Source organism: Papio anubis, chromosome 19, assembly GCF_008728515.1.
Source record: "Papio anubis isolate 15944 chromosome 19, Panubis1.0, whole genome shotgun sequence".
NCBI classification, from domain to species: domain Eukaryota; kingdom Metazoa; phylum Chordata; class Mammalia; order Primates; family Cercopithecidae; genus Papio; species Papio anubis.
Window position 1 is genome coordinate 13,108,588 of NC_044994.1, and position 18,851 is coordinate 13,127,438.

General features: G+C 41.9%; 1 protein-coding gene across 2 annotated transcripts in view; it reads right to left on the reverse strand.

Annotated features, from left to right (window-relative positions):
- Nucleotides 1-14,857: 14,857 nt before the first annotated feature.
- ROCK1 (Rho associated coiled-coil containing protein kinase 1) overlaps nucleotides 14,858-18,851 on the reverse strand; it is a 163,699-nt gene continuing 159,705 nt past the window's right edge. For both annotated transcript variants that reach the window (XM_017951600.3, XM_009192496.3), the window contains exon 33: nucleotides 14,858-16,391. In XM_017951600.3, the coding sequence (XP_017807089.1) occupies nucleotides 16,388-16,391 (4 nt within the window). In that variant the 3' untranslated portion in view covers nucleotides 14,858-16,387. The remainder of the gene's footprint in view (nucleotides 16,392-18,851) is intronic.

The window sequence follows — 18,851 nt, forward strand, 5'->3', positions numbered from 1 at the left end:
TTAACAAAGATTGGTGGTGAGCAGGGTGTGTGGGAGGGAAACAGCGGGAAAAGACGTGGACACCCCCCAAACAACAGACTGTTTTTCAATCACATACATTTTATCATTCCCAATTTGGCCGGGCACAGTGGCTCATGCCTGTAATCCCAGCACTTTGGGAGGCTGAGGCAGGCAGATCACTTAAAGTCAGGAGTTCAATTTACTTTTGATCCTCACATTCAGATCTCTCTCTCTCTCTCTTTCTCTCTTTCTCCTTCTCTCTCTCTCTCTCTCTCTCTGTTGTGAGCCTCACTGTCTCACCTAGGCTGGAGTGCAGTGGCCTGATCTCGGCTCAATTCAACCTCCGCCTCCTGGGTTCAAGCGATTTTCCTGCTTCAGCCTCCGGAGTAGCTGGGATTACAGGCACGCACCACCACACCCGGCTAACTTTTGTTTTTAGTAGAGACCGGGTTTCACCGTGTTGCCCAGGCTAGTCTCGAACGCCAGAGCTCAGATGATCCACCCGCCTCGGCCTCCCAAAGTGCCGGGATTACAAGCATGAGCCACATCGCCCGGCCACATTCAGATTTTTTGATTCCACAGAAAAGCTCATCATGTTTAGCCTAATATTTCTTACATTAGCCATTCCTAGACTTTATTTTCCACTAAACACCTATTTATCAAATCTTTTTTGTTTTTATTCAGATAGTTTCATTAACTGTAGAATTTGCCATAGTTTCTTGGTTTTGCCTGTAATGAATCAGAGCAACCAGCAGCTATAAGAAAAATTTGTGGCCGGGCGCGGTGGCTCACGCTTGTAATCCCAGCACTTTGGGAGGCCGAGGCAGGCGGATCACGAGGTCAGGAGATCGAGACCATCTTGGCTAACACGGTGAAACCCCGTCTCTACCGAAAACACAAAAAATTAGCCGGGCGTGGTGGCAGCGCCTGTAGTCCCAGCTACTTGGGAGGCTGAGGCAGGAGAATGCCGTGAACCCGGGAGGCGGAGCTTGCAGTGAGCGGAGATGGCGCCACTGCACTCCAGCCGGGGCGACAGAGCGAGACTCCGTCTGAAAAAAAAAAAGAAAGAAAAATTTGTTGCTTTTGCCTCTTCTTTTTTTTCCTGGAAACAGCAGCCTGTTTGCAAACCAATCCTTCCTCCTCTTTCAGTGCCCGCAGTTTGTGTGGGTCTGGTGTGACCAATCAGAACACGGCTTCCCTCTGCCTGTAGTGATTGGTTCAACCAGAGACATATGACTCTTTTAATGGGAGGATTTCCCTGGCCCCTGGAATAAGTAGGCAGCAGAGATGCTCTTTGTGCTGAGATTGCCACACTTCTAGAATGTAGGCCTGGCACTGCAGTAGGATGAGGAGACTGTGAGAAGGAGGCTAACCCAAAGGAGAAAAGTGGGCTAGAGGTACAAAGATGCTAGCAGCTTCATTGGAGCTACTGGACTCATGCTCAAAGCTAGCTTTTTCCCTGCACTTTGAATTAAACAAATTTCATGAGTCAATAAGTTTCTTCTTCTTCTTTTTTTTTTTTTTGAGACGGAGTCTTGCTCTGTCACCCAGACTGGAGTGCAGTGGCCGGATCTCAGCTCACTGCAAGCTCCTCCTCTCGGGTTCACGCCATTCTCCTGCCTCAGCCTCCCGAGTAGCTGGGACTACAGGCACTCGCCACTTCGCCCGGCTAGTTTTTTTTGTATTTTTTAGTAGAGATGGGGTTTCACCGTGTTAGCCAGGATGGTCTCTATCTCCTGACCTCGTGATCCACCCGTCTCGGCCTCCCAAAGTGCTGGGATTACAGGCTTGAGCCACCGCACCCGGCCAGTTTCTTCTTTAGCCAGTGTGTGTTGGGTTTTCCATTTGCAACCAAAAGATTCCTCATGCAAAAAAGTGCATATTGTGAAAATGATTTTCTAACATGAGTCCTATTTTTATGGTTTTCCATACATATTTAAATGTTTTCTGTAATTATGTTTTAGGTACTGAATGATAACATACACTTATTTATTAAAAGGCACATTATTTTAATAACTCAGTTTTGGAAACAAAGCTATATGTTGCAGAAGCATTCAATTATAAATTGAGAGACCTGGGTTTTAGTCTGTTTTGTTCTGTTGCAACTTTATTTATTTAGAGATGATGCCTGGGCTGCACTCAAACTCCTGGGTTCAAGCAGCGTTCCTGCCTCAGCCTCCTGAGTAGCGACTATAGATGTTTGCCAGCAGACCCAGCTAATCACAGTTTAAAACACGAGCATCTTCCTCTCTAGTATTGATATCCTTACTTGAAGAGTAAGTAACTTGAGTTGGACTATCTCTAAGGTCACTACCAGCATTAAAATTAATTCTGTGGCTCTTAGAAATATAGCTTGGAGGATGAAATGGAAAAAAAATTAAATGGGAGGACACAGAGAAGAAAAATCAAACCACTTTTTTCCCAGCAAACACAGGTATTAATTTTTGGTGCCTGTGTATAAAAACATTGATTTATTAGTCAAAGAAAAAGAAAGTAATTATGTAAGAATACATTATTGTTCCCCTGTATTTTCTGCACTTCCATATGGTAGGATTATGTATTCTCACCTCCTTGATTGCAGACTTGGCCTTATTGAGAGGTGACAACATGCTAGCAGCCCTCGCTCTCGGCGCCTCCTTGGCCTCGGGCGTCCACCCGGCGGCGCTTGAGGAGCCCTTCAGCCCGCCATGGCACTGTGGGAGCCCCTCTCTGGGCTGGCCGAGGCCTGAGCCGCCTCCCTCTGCTTGTGGGGAGGTGTGGAGGGAGAGGCGCGGGTGAGAACCGGGCTGCGCGCGGCACTCGCGGCGCAGTCCGCGAGTTCCGGCGGGTGCGGGTGAGGGCTTGGCGGGCCCCGCACATGGAGCAGCCGGCCGGCGCCGCTGGCCCAGTGCAGTGAGGGTCTTAGCACCCGGGCCGGCAGCTGCGGAGGTTGCACCAGGTCCCCCAACACTGCCGGACGGCTTGCACTGCGCTCGAATTCTCGCTGGGCCTCAGCTGCCTCCCCGTGGGGCAGGGCTCAGGACCTGGAGCCCGCCATGTCCGAGTCCCCCCTCAACGGTGGTGGGCTCCCACGCCGCCTGAGCCTCCGCGACTGGCGCCGCCCCCTGCTCCGTTGCGCCAGGTCCCATTCATCGCCCAAGGGCAGAGGAGTGCAGGCACAGCTCAGGACTAGCCGGCAGCTCCGCCTGCGGCCCCAGGGCAGGATCCACTAGGTGGCGCCAGCTGGGCTCCTGATAGTGGGGACTTGGAAAACCTTTATGTCTAGCTAAGGGATTGCAAATACACCAATCAGCACTTTGTGTCTAGCTCAAGGATTGTAAACGCACCAATCAGCACTCTGCTTTTAACTCAAGGTTTGTAAATACACCCGTTGGTACTGTGTATCCAGCTAACCTAGAGGGGACTTGGGGAACTTCTCCCTCTAGCACTCTGTGTCTAGCTCAAGGATTGTAAAGGGACCAGTAAGCTCTCTGTAAAATGGACCAATCAGCTCTCTGTAAAATAGACTATTCAGCTCTCTGTAAAATGGACCAATCAGAAGGATGTGGGTGGGGTCAGATAAGGGAATAAAAGCAGGCTGCCCAGCAGCGGCAACCTGCTTTGGTCCTTTTCCACACCGTGGAAGCTTTGTTCTTTTGCTCTTTGCAGTAAGTGTTGGTGCTGCTCACTCTGTGGGTCCACATTGCCTTTATGAGCTGTAACACCGTGAAGGTCTGCAGCTTCACTCCTGAAGCCAGCGAGACCACGAACCCACCGGGAAGAATGAACAACTCCAGAGGCGCCACCTTTAAGAGCTGTAACACTCAGCAAAGGTCTGCAGCTTCACTCCTGAAGTCAACGAGACCACGAACCCACCAGAAGGAAGAAACTGTGGACACATCTGAACATCTGAAGGAACAAAGTTCAGACTACCATCTTTAAGAACTGTAACACTCACCACAAGGGTCTGCGGCTTCATTCTGGAAGTCAGCGAGACCAAGAACCCACCAACTCAGGACACATTATGACTTGCTATGACCATGAAATGCAAATTGGCAGTGCTAGGTGCCATATCTGGGCGGAAGTGTTGAGAACTCGCTCATGGGTCACCATGTCCTTTTATCCTTTGCCATGATGATTGGCAATATTTGAAAGAGAGGCAACTTCATTACCCTATGTCCCAGAGTGAATAGGACACAAATCAAAGTTGCAGCTGACCTATAATGGACACATAGTATGAGGGAGAAATAAACCTTTGTTTTTGTAAGCGGCTGAGATTTGAGGGAGTGATACCACAGCCTAATCTAGCCTTCCAGACCCATGCTGTAATGGTTCTGAAACAAAACTGTATTAAGGTGGTTTTGCAGACCCTAAAAATTCTCAACCACATTGATAAAGTCTTGATTTGTTCTACATATATAAAGTTGAGATAATCACTATAATTATTAAGGTTGAGGCTGGCACTGTTTTAATAAATACAGAAAATTCATACAAGGATTATTTTTCTAAAACGAATGGCTTAGATGCCAACAGTATTACTTAAAAGTAAAAATATGGCCTGTAATAGTGCCAGTATCACGAGAGAATCGCATCTGCAGAAGTTCAGTTTAACAGGGAGCTACTTGAGACCTGAAGTGGAGATTTTGTGTGAAATGTAGTTGCAATATGAAATGATGATCTTTCAAAGTGAAGCTGATGATTAGGTGGAACCTGTAAAACCCCGAGGCTTTTTTAAAAAGTGGCTATAAATCCATCAGAAATTGGAAAAGAGGTTAAAAATGTTCTATAGGCAGCAGCAGCACCTGAAGCAACTGTAAAAATTCTGCTTGTAATCATGTATCTTCTTGTACTTACCTTTTAAACGCTAAAATAATGTATTAGACATATAATTAATACATCTGAAGCCTATAAAAATAGAGATTACTATTCAAGGGGCTTTTAAATGGCACATTACTCATTGTGGGGATTTTAAAAAATATTATTATTTTTTACCTAAACAAGCAAGCAGCACTAAATCATTTGTATTTCTAAAATTAATTGCTTGTTCATCAACTTTACCTCATTTTTTCTATAGGGTTACTTTAAAAAAATCCATTGATTTACAGGATTTTTAGAATTTTAACCTTTTTCTCTCGTTTCAAGTATTTTTCTCAGTGACATTTATAGTTTAAGTTTGTTTCTGGAGTTATTTGCCATATAGAAGTTTGATATTTGTGTGTATCATCTGCCAATTGTTACCTTTTTTGTCAGGACTGAAAATTCAGGTGATCTTAAAACATGAGACAGGTAACACAAATATGTGGTCCAGGTAGGGACTGGGTGAAATAGAAAGCATATCCTCTCTCAGAAAACAGTGACAGGGTTTTGCTGCTGTGCGGGCCTCTGGCCCTGTGTTACCAAACTTACTGTTGAGAAACAGTTATTGGAAATCAGATTTGTATTTGAAGTATTCCATTTTTAAAATTAGCAACTATTTGCTTGTAACCCCAGCACTTTTGGAGGCCGAGATGGGCAGATTGCTTGACTCAGGAGTTCAAGACCAGCCTAGGCAACGTGGCAAGACCCCATCTCTACCAAAAATATAAAAAATTAGCTGGGCATGGTGGCATGTGCCTGTGGTCCCAGCTACTAGGAAGACTGAGGTGGGAGGATCACTTGAGTCCAGGAGGCAGAGCTTGCAATGAACTGAGATTGCACCACTGCACTTCAGCCTGGGCAAGAGAGTGAGACCCCATCTGATGTGATTTGGCTCTGCCCCCACCCAAATCTCATTTTGAATTCCCACACGTGTGGGAGGGACCTGGCGGGAGGTAGTTGAATTATGGGGGCAGGTCTTTCCTGTGCTGTTCTCAAGATGGTGAATGACTCTCATGGGATCTGATGATTATAGAAAGGGGAGTTTTCCTGCACAAGCTCTTTTATCCTGTCTGCCACCATGTGAGACATTCCTTTCACCCTCCACCATGATTGGGAAGCCTCCCCAGCCACGTGGAACTATAAGTCCATTAAATGTCTTTCTTTTGTAAATTGCCTAGTCTCAGGTATGTCTTTATCAGCAGTGTGAAAATGGACTAATACAGTAAATTGGTACCAGAAGTGGGGTGTTGCTGAAAAGGTGCCGGAAAATGTGGAAGCAACTTTGGAACCAGGTAAGGGCAGAGGTTGAAACAGTTTGGAGGGCTCAGAAGAAGATAGGAATATGTGGGAAAGTTTGGAACTTCCTAGAGGTTTGTTGAATGGCTTTGTCTAAAATGCTGATAGTGATATGGACAATAAGGTCCAGGCTGAGGTGGCCTCAGATGGAGATGAGGAACTTTTTGGGAACAGAAGCAAAGGTGACTCTTGTTATGTTTTAGCAAAGAGACTGTCAGCATTTTGCCCCTGCCTTAGAGATTTATTGAACTTTGAACTTCAGAGAGATGATTTAGGGTATCTGGTGGAAGAAATGTCTAAGCAGCAAAGCATTCAAGAGGTGGCATGGGTGCTGTTAAAGGCATTCAGTTTTATAAGGGAAGCAGAGCATAAAAGTTCAGAAAATTTGCAATCTGACAATGTGATAGAAAAGAAAAACCCATTTTCTGCAGAGAAATTGAAGCTGGCTGCATAAATTTGCATAAGATGTTAATCCCCAAGACAATGGGAAAAATGTCTCCATGGCATGTCAGAGGCCTTCACGGCAGTCCCTCCCATCACAGACCCAGAGTCCTAGGATAAAATGGTTTTGTGGGGCAGGCCCAGGGTCCCCATGCTGTGTGCAGTCTAAAGACTTGGTGTTCTGCATCCCAGCCACTCCAGCCATGACTAAATGGGGCCAAGAGACAGCTTCAGCTGTTGCTTCAGAGAGTGGAAAACCCAAGCCTTGGCAGCTTCCATGTGGTGTTGAGCCTGTGGGTGCACAGAAGTCAAGAACTGAGGTTTGGGAACCTCGGCCTAGATTTCAGAAGATGTATGGAAATGCCCGGATGCCCAGGCAGAAGTTTGCTGCAGGGGTGGGGCCCTCATGGAGAACCTTTGCCAGGATAGTGCAGAAGGGATGTGAGGATGGAGCCTCCACACAGAGTCCCTACTGGGGTACCACCTAGGGCCACCATCCTCCAGATCCCAGAATGGTGGATCCACTGACAGCTTGCACTGTGTGCCTGGAAAAGCCACAGACACTCAACACTAGCCATGAAAGCAGCAGGAAGGAGGCTGAACCTTGCAAAGTCACAGGGGCAGAGCTGCCCAAGACCATGGGAACCCACCTCTTCCATCAGCGTGACCTGGATATGAGACATGGAGTCAAAAGAGGTTACTTCGGAACTTTAAAATTTGACTGCCCCACTGTGTTTTGGACTTGCATGGGTCCTGTAGCCCCTTTGTTTTGGCCAGTGTCTCCCATTTGAAATGACTGTATTCATCCAATGCCTGTACCCCCATTGTATCTAGGAAGTAACTAACTTGCTTTTGATTTTACAGGCTCATAGGCGGAAGGGACTTGCCTTGTCTCGGATGAGACTTTGGACTGTGGACTTTTCAGTTAATGCTGAAATGAGTTAAGACTTTGGGAGATTGTTGGGAAGGCATGATTTTTTTGTTTGTTTGTTTTTTGTTTTTTCTTTTTTTGAGATGGAGTCTTGCTCTGAGTCCCAGGCTGGAGTGCAGTGGTATGATCTCAACTCACTGCAACCTCTGCCTCCCAGGTTTAAGGGATTCTCCTGCCTCAGCCTCCCAAGTAGCTGGGATTATGGGTGCCCACTACCACACCTGGCTAATTTTTATATATTTAGTAGAGACAGAGTTTCACCATGTTGGTCAGACTAGTCTTGAACTCCTGACCTCAGGTGATTTGCCTGCCTCAGCCTCCCAAAGCCCTGGGATTACAGGCATGAGCCACTGCACCCGACTGCATGATTGGTTTTGACATATGAAGACATGAGATTTGGGAGGGGCCAGGGGTGGAATGATGTAGTTTGGCTGTGTCCCCACCTAAATCCCATCTTGAATTCCCACGCATTGTGGGAGGACCTGGTGGGAGGTAGTTTAATCATGGGGGCATGTCTTTCCTGTGCTGTTCTTGTGGAGGTAAGTGACTCCCACGGGATCTGATGATTATGTAAGTGGAAGCTTTCCTGCACAAGCTTTCTTACCTTGTCTGCCTCCATGTGAGACAAGACTTTCACCCTCTGCCATGATTGTGAAGCCTCCCCAGCCATGTGGAACCGTAAGTCCGTTAAATGTCTTTCTTTTGTAAACTGCTCAGTCTCAAGTATGTCTTTATCAACAGGGTGAAAATGGACTAATACACATCTCAAAAAAGATAAATTAGCAACTAAACAATATTTTTAAAATATGGTATGAGCCTAACAAAACAAAGAAGGCTAAATATGACTAAGGTCCCTTACTAGTTCTAATCATTTTCAATTAGTTGTTTGGAACATTTTTGGTAAGCAATCACATGACTGGCAAGTAATGATGGGTTTGCGGCTTCTTTCCAATACGTGTAATATGTATTTGTGTTTTGCTGCATTTATCTCAGAAAAATGTTGAATAATAGTAGGAATCCTGGTTGTTTCTGACTCTGAAGTTTCCTTAATTATGATGTTTGTTCTAGGTTGGCCTGCCTCTCTTATAGTTAAAGGAGCTATTGATCACATAAATAATTTGTAAGAATAATATGATGAACATGAGAATAGTTGAGAGTTTCTACTTTTTGAGTATTTGTGGTGCAAGTGTGAATTAATGTAATAGATTCATTCATTAAACAAGTGAGCTAATGAGAAATACAATTTCAGGCACATGATTATGAAGATGTTCCCTTTTTTCTATGACAGTAAATGCACTGTCTTGAAAGCCTGGTTGGAATAGATATAACATTATGATACAAAATATTTTAACCTATAGTTTGTTTGACAAAGTTTTTTTTTTTTATGTGAATATATTCTGTTTAGAAAGTACAAAAATAATGAAGCTGATTTAAAACCAATTACAGTGTTTCTACAATAAGCATTACATGAACAAAATGTTTAAATGTGGGAGACAACTGTTACAACAGTTCTGCTCTACTATTTCCTGTAATGTAAATACTCTTCAGATTGTAAATGATATAAATAATATTGATGAAATAACAAGTTATAGAGGCAGGGCTTGGTGGCTTACATATGTAATCCCAGCACTTTGGGAGGCCAAGGTGGGAGGCCTGAGCCTAGGAGTTCAAGACCAGCCTGGACAACAGTGGAACCCCATCTCTACAAAAAATAAGAAAATCAGCCGGGCATGGTGGTACTCGCCTGTAGTCCTAGCTACTTGGGAGGCTTAGGTTAGGGGGAGGATTGCTTGAGCCAACGAGGTCGAGGCTGTAGTGAGCTGTGATCACACCATTGCACTACAGCCTGGGCGACAGAGCAAGACCTTATCTTAAACAAAAACAAACCAAACAAAAACAAAAGAAGTCAAGTAACAGAGTATTACATGTGAAAAGTGTAATGCCATTTATATAAATGTAGAAGCCATATAAAACAGCTTTATATAGATACAAGGGTTTTAGCAAAGGGATAGAATACAAATGAGAAGAATACACATCAAATTAACAGCAGTTATTTATAGCTTTTAAGGGGGAAGGAAAGAGAATAGAACTGGGAAAGGAAGTACACAGAAGTCTTTGGTTAAATCTGTAATTTTTATTTCTTTTAAAAAAGCAATTTAAAGGAAATAGAAAGACAATATTTGCTCATTCTGGGTAGTAGGTATAAAAATGCATTTTATATTTTTTGCAGAATTAAAAAATATCAGTATTGAATGAACTTAGTAAAACAAATGAGCCCATACACAAATAGCAGTGTTTAATGAAGTATAATTATATGGATAATTAGAATAACAATATGGTATACAGGACCTAGGAATTCTTGTTGAATAGTCAGAACCATAGAAGTGAGCTGTAGTTGACATAGGATGTTATGTATATATGGTGTAAAAAGGAAAAATAAAAATTTCTATAGTAGCAAATATTAGTTTCTGAATATTATGAAATGACTACAACATATTATATATATCCAACTGAACAATGCCTACAGATGAATTTTAGTGAATAAAGTTTCTGTTAAATGACATTATCATAAAGGAAAAATAATAGTGTTCATAAAGCTCATAATTCATTTAATGTTTCCTTTATGAAGTGTAGTCAGCTAGAGGCTTTCAGTCCAGTAAAAAATGACACCTATTATTGTATTTGTGTTATTTTGTATTGATAAAATGTTCATTTATATCTATATTTCTGCCTACTATAAATGCACGATGAGTTCATACTATAAAGTTTAAAAAACCAAGACATTTTTTCCCTACCATGACAGTGAAAGCAAAGTTTTCCCCCCTAAATAATAGATTACAATATATGAAATATACTAATGCCCAGTAAAGTAAGTCAGGATGCAAATTCATGACTGTTTTTTATTTCAGCTGTAAGTTAGTTTACCTTCACATTCCATCTAGAAAATTGAGGTTTACAGCTGTGTGCCCTAGAACAGAATATTATGTATTTTATTTATTGAGACAGTCTCTGTGTCACCCAGGCTGGAGTGCAGTGGCACCATCATGGCTCACTGCAGCCTCAACTTCCTGGGCTCCAGCAATCGTCCCGCCTCAGCCTCCCAAGTAGCTGAGACCACAGGTGCATGCCACCATGCCTGGCTACTTTTTTGTATTTTGGTAGAAACAGAGTTTTGCCATGTTGCCCATGGCTGCTCTTGAACTACCTAAGTGACCACTGGCCTTGGCCTCCCAAAGTGCTGACATAACAGGCGTGAGCCACTGTGCCTGGCCTACACATTTAAAATTGTCCCATCATAAAGTAGGGATGTTAATACCTATAGTTGGTAATACCTTGTAGAGTTGAGAATAGGATACTTTTTGTAAAGGTGAAAGTTAAGTTTTAACCTTGAAACATCTTAATTTCAAGATCTTGAGGTTAATAATATAGTGGAAACACTTTTTTTTCTTTTCTAGTTTTGACCTCCTTTATGCCTACTCTTAGATGGCCCCTCTTGTGATTAACTGACATATTTTGAATAAGAATTAGGCCTCAGCAGTTAGCAAATGTCTTGCACATAGCACAGAACTTACATCAACCACCACGAATGACACCTTGGCCAGAAGTGAGTAAATCTAAGAAATATCCATTCAGGCTGGGCACAGTGGCTCACGCCTGTAATCTCAGTACTTTGGGAGGCCGAGGTGGGTGGATGACGAGGTCAGGAGTTCAAGACCAGCCTGGCCAACATGGTGAAACCCCGTCTCTACTAAAATACAAAAATTAGCTGGGCATGGTGGCAGGCGCCTGTAATCCCAGCTACTCGGGAGGCTGAGGCAGGAGAACTGCTTGAACCCGGGAGGTGGAGGTTGCAATAAGCCGAGATCGCACCACTGCACTCCAGCCTGGCAACAGAGCAAGACTCCATCTCAAAACAAACTAAACCAAACCAGAAGCATCCATTCAGCCTAAGTAGAAGGAAGATCCAAAATATTTCCTTTTACCCAGCTGGGTCCATATTACATTTCTGCCACGTTATTTGGTTGTAGACTTTTTTTTTTTTTTTTCAGATGTAGTCTTGCTCTGTTGCCCAGGCTGGAGTGCAGTGGGGTGATCTCGGCTCACTGCAAGCTCCGCCTCTTGGGTTCACGCCATTCTCCCCCCTCAGCTTCCTGAGGAGCTGGGACTACAGGCACCCGCCACCACACCTGGCTAATTTTTTGTATTTTTAGTAAAAACGGGGTTTTACTGTATTAGCCAGGGTGGTCTCGATTTCCTGACCTCGTGATCTGCCCGCCTTGGCCTCCCAAAGTGCTGGGATTATAGGTGTAAGCCACTGCGCCTGGTTGGTTGTAGACTTTCTTAAACAACTAGTCTAAGTGAATGTTAGATTCTACACTCACAGTTATCCAGGCAAATGAACTACTTAACTAAATTTAATAGCCAAACCATCCTACATGGTACAATAAACCAATTTATAGGATTAACATGTAAGTGTCACTTTATTCACAATCTTTGAATTATACAATTTATTTCTAAGCATTTATATTTTTTCCCTTGAATCTCCAACATCTCAAATACTTCATGGGAAACAGGATAGCTTGGGAGAAAGTATCATATCTTAATTCTCATAAGACAATTCATTAACATTTGGCAAAAGAAAGGAGACATTTAATCTCTTTGTGTGTTAGACTTGCAATATGTAAAGTGGAATTAATGTTATTCTTTTCCTACCTCAAAAAAATCTGAGTTACATATACTTTGGAGATAATCCATTAGAAAACACAGCTAACTGTTAATAACAATTATGAAGGAATTGGTGGGGTAGGGTGGGGTGGGGTTTAGGAAGTGCAGACTGACTTTCTACTAGAATATTCTTTGCATTTAATTTATTGCAATAAGCATAGATCTTGTCTAGAAGAAAACACTAAAAGCATAAAAGATTTGGCAGTAAATATATCTAGGGCATTGAGCATGGCTTTATATATACATACTATCCAACCAGAAATTGATTTGAACAGTAAACATTATAAAAGCAAAGAACAATTGTGATTAAGATTTCCAAGTGTCAGGCCAGGCATGGTGGCCTACACCTGTAATGAGAGAGTAAAACTGCTTGAGGCTAGGAGTTAGAGACCACCCTGGGCAATATAATCTCATCAGATTGTCAGAATATGACTATTTATTAACCTAATGATCAAGTTTAAAAATCATTTATTTTTAAAAAAATTCCATTTATTTAGGTCTTTTTAAACTTCTCTAAATGTCTTACAGTTTTCTTGGTGGAGGTCTTACACATCTTTCAGTAGATTCTTTTTAAATTTATATGGGAATGCAGCCAGGCGCAGTGGCTCATGCCTGTAATCCCAGCACTTTGGGAGGCCAAGGCGGGTGGATCACCTGATGTCAGAAGTTCAAGACCAGGCTGGCCAACATGGTGAAACCCTGTCTCTACTAAAAATACAACAATTAGCCGGGCATGGTGATGGGCACCTGTAGTCCCAACTCCTCAGGAGGCTGAGGCAGGAGAATTGCTTGAACCTGGGAGGCGGAGGTTGCAGTGAGCCGAGATTGCGCCGCTATACTCCAGCCTGGGCAACAAGAGTGAAATTTAGTCTTAAAAAAAAAAAAAAATTATATAGAAATGCAAAGGGTCAAGAATAGCCAAGCCAATTTGGAGGGATTACAAAGTTGGACTTCCACTATAGATATAAAATCTTCTTATAAAGCTACAGTAATTAAAACTGTGATATTGGCAAAGCTAGAGAAATACACCAATGGATTGTTCACCTGAATTACAATGCAGGAAAGAAGTCTTTTAAATGAATACTGCAGTACCAACTGAATATCCATATGGGAGAAAGCCAAAAAAATACTTCTTGATCTCTACCTCACAAATGAATTCCAGATTGATTGTAGAACTGTGAAAGTAACTATGAATTACAAACTCAAGTAACTATGAGTTTGAGTTCTTTTTTTTACTTTAAATGAAGGGTGAACAGGTCAATTTAAGCTGAAACCCCACATGACAGGCAATCAGAGTGAACCTGTGAATAATGACAGTGGCTATGTTTTCTTTGTAGCCCAAAGCTGGATGGAGTCCCTGGTCTCAGAGCAGCTTACAGGTGCGGGTGCATGGGCTAACTCAACACTGAACTTTCATTCCACACTCCCAGTGTGTCCTCCTGCAACAAATTAGAGAGAAAGCTAGAAGCTGTATTTCTGACTTTCTTGCAGCTAGGGGTCTGGATGTGATTTAGTTTTGGCCAAGTTGATGCACCTAGAGAAGGCAGGTGTGAGATGCAGGCTGTGCTAATGCCAGCAAGCAGGGTCATGGAAGTGCCTTTTCTGAGGCAGTGTGGAAGTGCCTTTTCTGAGGTTCTTAAGTGGCAAGAGGAATGGTACAAAGCAACTAACTGGGGGTAGATCGTAGCAGGCCTGACAAGTGTTGCAGAGAACCAGCAGTGGTAGTGTGGCTTCCTGATTACGGCACTATCTGGACCCTCTCAATACTGGTATACTTGGGAGTGAGTGGTTTCCTGAACTTAGAAGAGGAAGCAGCTCTCCTGGTTGACCCAGTTCTGCAGTGTCGCATTGGGAGTGATTCCTCAAAGCTCTCTCAGTTCTCAACAACTCTAAGTTCAGATTAGCATGTCATTTAAAAAGTCTTCTCTTGCTTAAACTAATTAGAATTAACTGTTTCTGCAACTGGACCTTAATCTATTAGGTAATGGTGATGAGTCTGAGAAGGGAATAAGGACACTGTCAGGAACTGTGCTGAGATTTTATCCTAATTGCATGCTGCTGGTCACAGTTTCATGGATCCTGACAACAGAGATGAGACCCCTGGGTCAGAGTCAGATGCCTTCATTCACAGCACAGCAAAAGCAGCATGAGTTTCATGTTCCATTAGTTCCCTTTGCCCTCCAAGTCTCATGTGGGCAATGCATAGTGGCCCAGGTGGGTGCTGAGCACACAGTGGGTTTACATTATAGGTGGGAGACGTTATCTTTATTATACTGGACAGTAAAAGAACCCGACATCCTCTCAAGGGAGACACTCTATCTTCCAAGGCTGTTCACTACATAAATATCCTTGGAAAATATAGTCAAAAGAAAGGTTGTCAGAGCCTCTGCCTCCCTGATGTGCAGAAATGCAAGAGACCCACAGATAATTGTTTTCCAACACACATTAGTCAGCTTTTCATGTGAACTATACCCACTCTTGTTTTAGAGCCCAAGACCACGTTTTATCTTTTAAAAATATACTTTAATCTAACCGTGGAACTTAACAAACATTTATATACAACCAGAGACTAATTTGAAGTATGTTTTCCATTCATTTCAGCCATGAGAAAACACATTGCAGTCAAAATTAAAGATATCCATCCATAAATTACTTTTATTTCTCATTAAATGAGCACAGAGTCATTAGTATATTAACAGATATGTTTATTATTACATATCCATCAGTGCGGCTTTCAATACCACTTGAAACATGCATATCATCCTAGAGACGATCAGTTTTCCAGTGCTTCTTATCTGATACACATTACTGCAAAGCCATTATAAATTACTGAGGAGGTATTTGGTTAAAAAAATAAACAATAAATCATACTGTCCATATGCATCAACTCTTGTTACTGGACAAGAGTTTAACAGTATTTTTCTGGTAATTCCTATGTTAACTGGAAAACATCATGGATGTATTGCCATATTTCCTTTTTATATTGGTGCAACCTTCTACATTTTTTGCAGAGTTTTATAAAGTCATTATTGTAGCAGGTAGTTTGATGCAAAGATTGTACTCAATTTATGAAAGTCCAACAAACTTCTAAATATTTTAAATTAAACCAATTATCAATGAAAAACTCACTGACACACATAATTTTTTGAAAATACATTTTTTGACATTTCTATACTTACTCATGGCAGTAAAATAATTATCTCAAATTAAGGCACTAAAAGGACAATGCAACCCCCATTGAAAGTGTTCTAAGAATAATTTACATTTCAAACAGTGCATACATTTCTTATATGTTTGTTAACTTAATGTCTTTATCATTTAAAACCACAAAGAAATACATTACACAATTATAGAAATGATGTACCCCACAAAATGTTTTTAAACTTGGTTCTTTTGTACAGTTAGTTTCCTAATGTCTCTAGTAGTAAAATAACTCAATATGGCTTGGCAAAAATGCATAGATTAAATGTAATTTTTTTTGTCCTCTCCCATTCCCCAAACTTGCTGAAACATATACAGTATTTTCTAAAGCATAATGAAAGATATTTAATTTCTCCATCAAGTCCACCATGGGCAATCAACAGTAAGGCTTTTAAATTCTACAGTGAGGGCACTGAAGTTCAAGTGATATCACTGCTTTCTTAAAATAGTTTTGTATAGTCTTGCAAGAGCACAAAAACTTAAGTCATTTAAAAAAAAAAAAAAAACAAAAAAACACTTCAGTTTGTCTCATTTTGAGATATTTTCTTTACTCCTTCCATGAGCTGATCTTGATAGTGATGGCCGTTCCACATGAAAGTGAAAGTCCCTTCCTCTTACTCATATGAGGAAAACTCTGTTCTATCACGACTGACAGGCATTTTCTTATAAATCCAAAAAGGCAGCACCTTTTAAAAAAAATATATCTACCTAAGCTTTCCCCCAATTGTACTTGCATTACATAGTAATAATTAATCTAATCTACCTGTAGGCAAACCCGCAATAAAAAAAAAACCCCTCAGTGTGTTGTGCCAAAGCAAGGACAGAATAACAGCAATCTTAACCCTGAAGCCTGTGATATTTGTGTCAAAGAAACAGCCTGTCTGCTCTGCATGGTTAAAGAAGCCTGGTTTATCAGGTAGCATCCCACACGACTCCACAAGGCACTCGGTCACATGGTTAACTGTTGAGGAGGGGGAAAAAAACTAATTTAAGAAATGCACTCTGTTTAAGAATACAAGAAACAAACATTAGGAGGAAAGGTAAATATACATTATCTTTACATACAATTAACAATTACACAAAATTTGAGAAACAAGGAATAGGAAAAATATACTTAGTATTCTCTCCTCTTTGTTTCTGCACATTTTCTTACTCAGCTATAATCCCATTTCAAATCACTTTAGATCCAGTTTACACCCTATGTTCAGGAGAAGGCTGACATAGCATTCTACAGAATTAAGTTAGCAGTGATGTGGTAATACCTGGCATAGTGTGGTGGCTGAGAAGGAAAGGATATAAGTCATTTCAAAGAATTAGGCCTGGTTACTGACAACAGGGAATGAACAAAAGAGATGAATTCAAGATGGCTTTAAGCCTGCTTGGAAGATGTGGGTGACACTGGCAGCGAGGCCAATCAGTGTTAGGTCTCAGCTTCTAGATTCGAATGGCCCTATTAATCTAGGGAGTACACTCTAGGGAAGCTGGTATGTGGTAGAATAGAGGCTTTGGAATTGGACAACATAGGCTTTAGAATTGGACAGAAATGGCTTCCAATCCATTGGCTCTGTGATTGAACAAACTGCTTAATTTCTCTGAGCCTTATTTACAATGAGTAAAATGAGAACTTAATGAGATAAGATTTCATAATTTCTCTCCAAGAAAGAGTTAATTGCCGGGTGTGGTGGCTCATGCCTGTAATCCCAGCACTTTGGGAGGCCCAGGAGGGTGCATCACCTGAGGTCATGAGTTCAAGACCAGCCTGGCCAACATGGTGAAACCCCATCTCTACTGAAAATACAAAAATTAGCAGGGTGTGGTGGTGTGTACCTGTAATCCCAGCTACTCAAGAGGCTGAGGTGGGAGAACAGCTTGAACCCGGGAGGCAGAGGTTACAGTGAGCTGAGTTTGTGCCACTGCACTCTGGCCTGGGCAACAGAGCGAGACTCTGTCTCAAAATGAATGAATGAATGAATGGTTATGCCTTATAATTGTTTATCATGGCATAAAAGATATTTTTGGAAAAAAGTCCATCAAAAATATTTAAACAGCCAGGCGTGATGGCTCATGCCTGTAATCCCAGCACTTTGGAAGGCTGGGGCAGGCAGATCACTTGAGGTCAGGAGTTTGAGACCAGCCTGGCCAACATGATGAAACCCTCTCTCTACTAAAATGACAAAAATTAGCCAGGCATGGTGGCATCCGTCTGTAATCCCCGCTACTTGGGAGGCTGAGGTTGGAGAATTGCTTGAACCCGGGAGGTGGAGGTTGCAGTGAGCTGAGACAGTGCCACCACTGCACTCCAGCCTGGGTGACAGAGTGAGACTCTGTCTTAAAAAACAAAAAAAAAGTTAAACAACAAAAGAAGTAGGACTTAACTGGGAAGTTTGTTTGTAATAACATAGTTACTGATATGCAGCCATAAAAAAGGGTAAGTTCGGCTGGGCATGGTGGCTCACACCTATAATCCCAGCACACTGGGAGGCAGAGGCAGGTGGATCATGAGATCAGGAGTTCGAGACAAGCCTGGCCAACATAATGAAACCCCATCTCTACTAAAAATACAAAAATTAGCCAGTCATGGTGGCATGCACCTGTAGTCCCAGCTACTCAGGAGGCTGAGGTTGTGGTAAGCCAAGATCACGCCACTGCACTCCAGCCTGGGCAACAAAGCAAGACTCTGCCTCAAAAAAAAAAAAAAAAAAAAGGCGGGGGGGACGAGGGGATAGGTTCATGTCCTTTGCAGGAACATGGATGAAGCTGGAAACCGTCATTCTCAGCAAACTAACACAGGAACAGAAAACCAAACACCACAGGTTCTCACTCATAAGTGGGAGTTGAACAATGAGAAAACATGGAGACAGGGAGGGGAACATCACACACCAGGCCTGTCGGGGGGTCAGGGGACTAGGGGAGGGATAGCATTAGGAGAAATACCTAATGTAGATGATGGGTTGATGGGTGCAACAAACCACCATGGCACATGTATACCTATGTAACAAACCTGCAGGTTCTGCACATATATCCCAGAACTTAAAGTATAATAATTAAAAATTATCTGATAATACCAAATAATTTTGTATGTTGCGATAGTATGGGAAGTTAACAAAAAAGGGAAAAACAATCTTGGTTTTTGTAGAAAAACTATGCCAACACAGTTAAAAAACAGAAAAGATGATTAAAAGTTTTATATGAATTTCTGCATTAAAAAAATTAACAAGTTGGTTAAAGCATTAAGGGCTAAAACTATGCCATGTACAGCAACTTATGACAATAAAATTAGACACAGAACTAAATAAATATAATATTGCATGTATTATTATTTTTAAATTCTAACAAGAATAAGTCAAACTAATTTATAAAGTCACTGCAAGTCATATACAAAGACCTAAAAATGATGCCCTCTGTGGTGAAAAGAATTAGA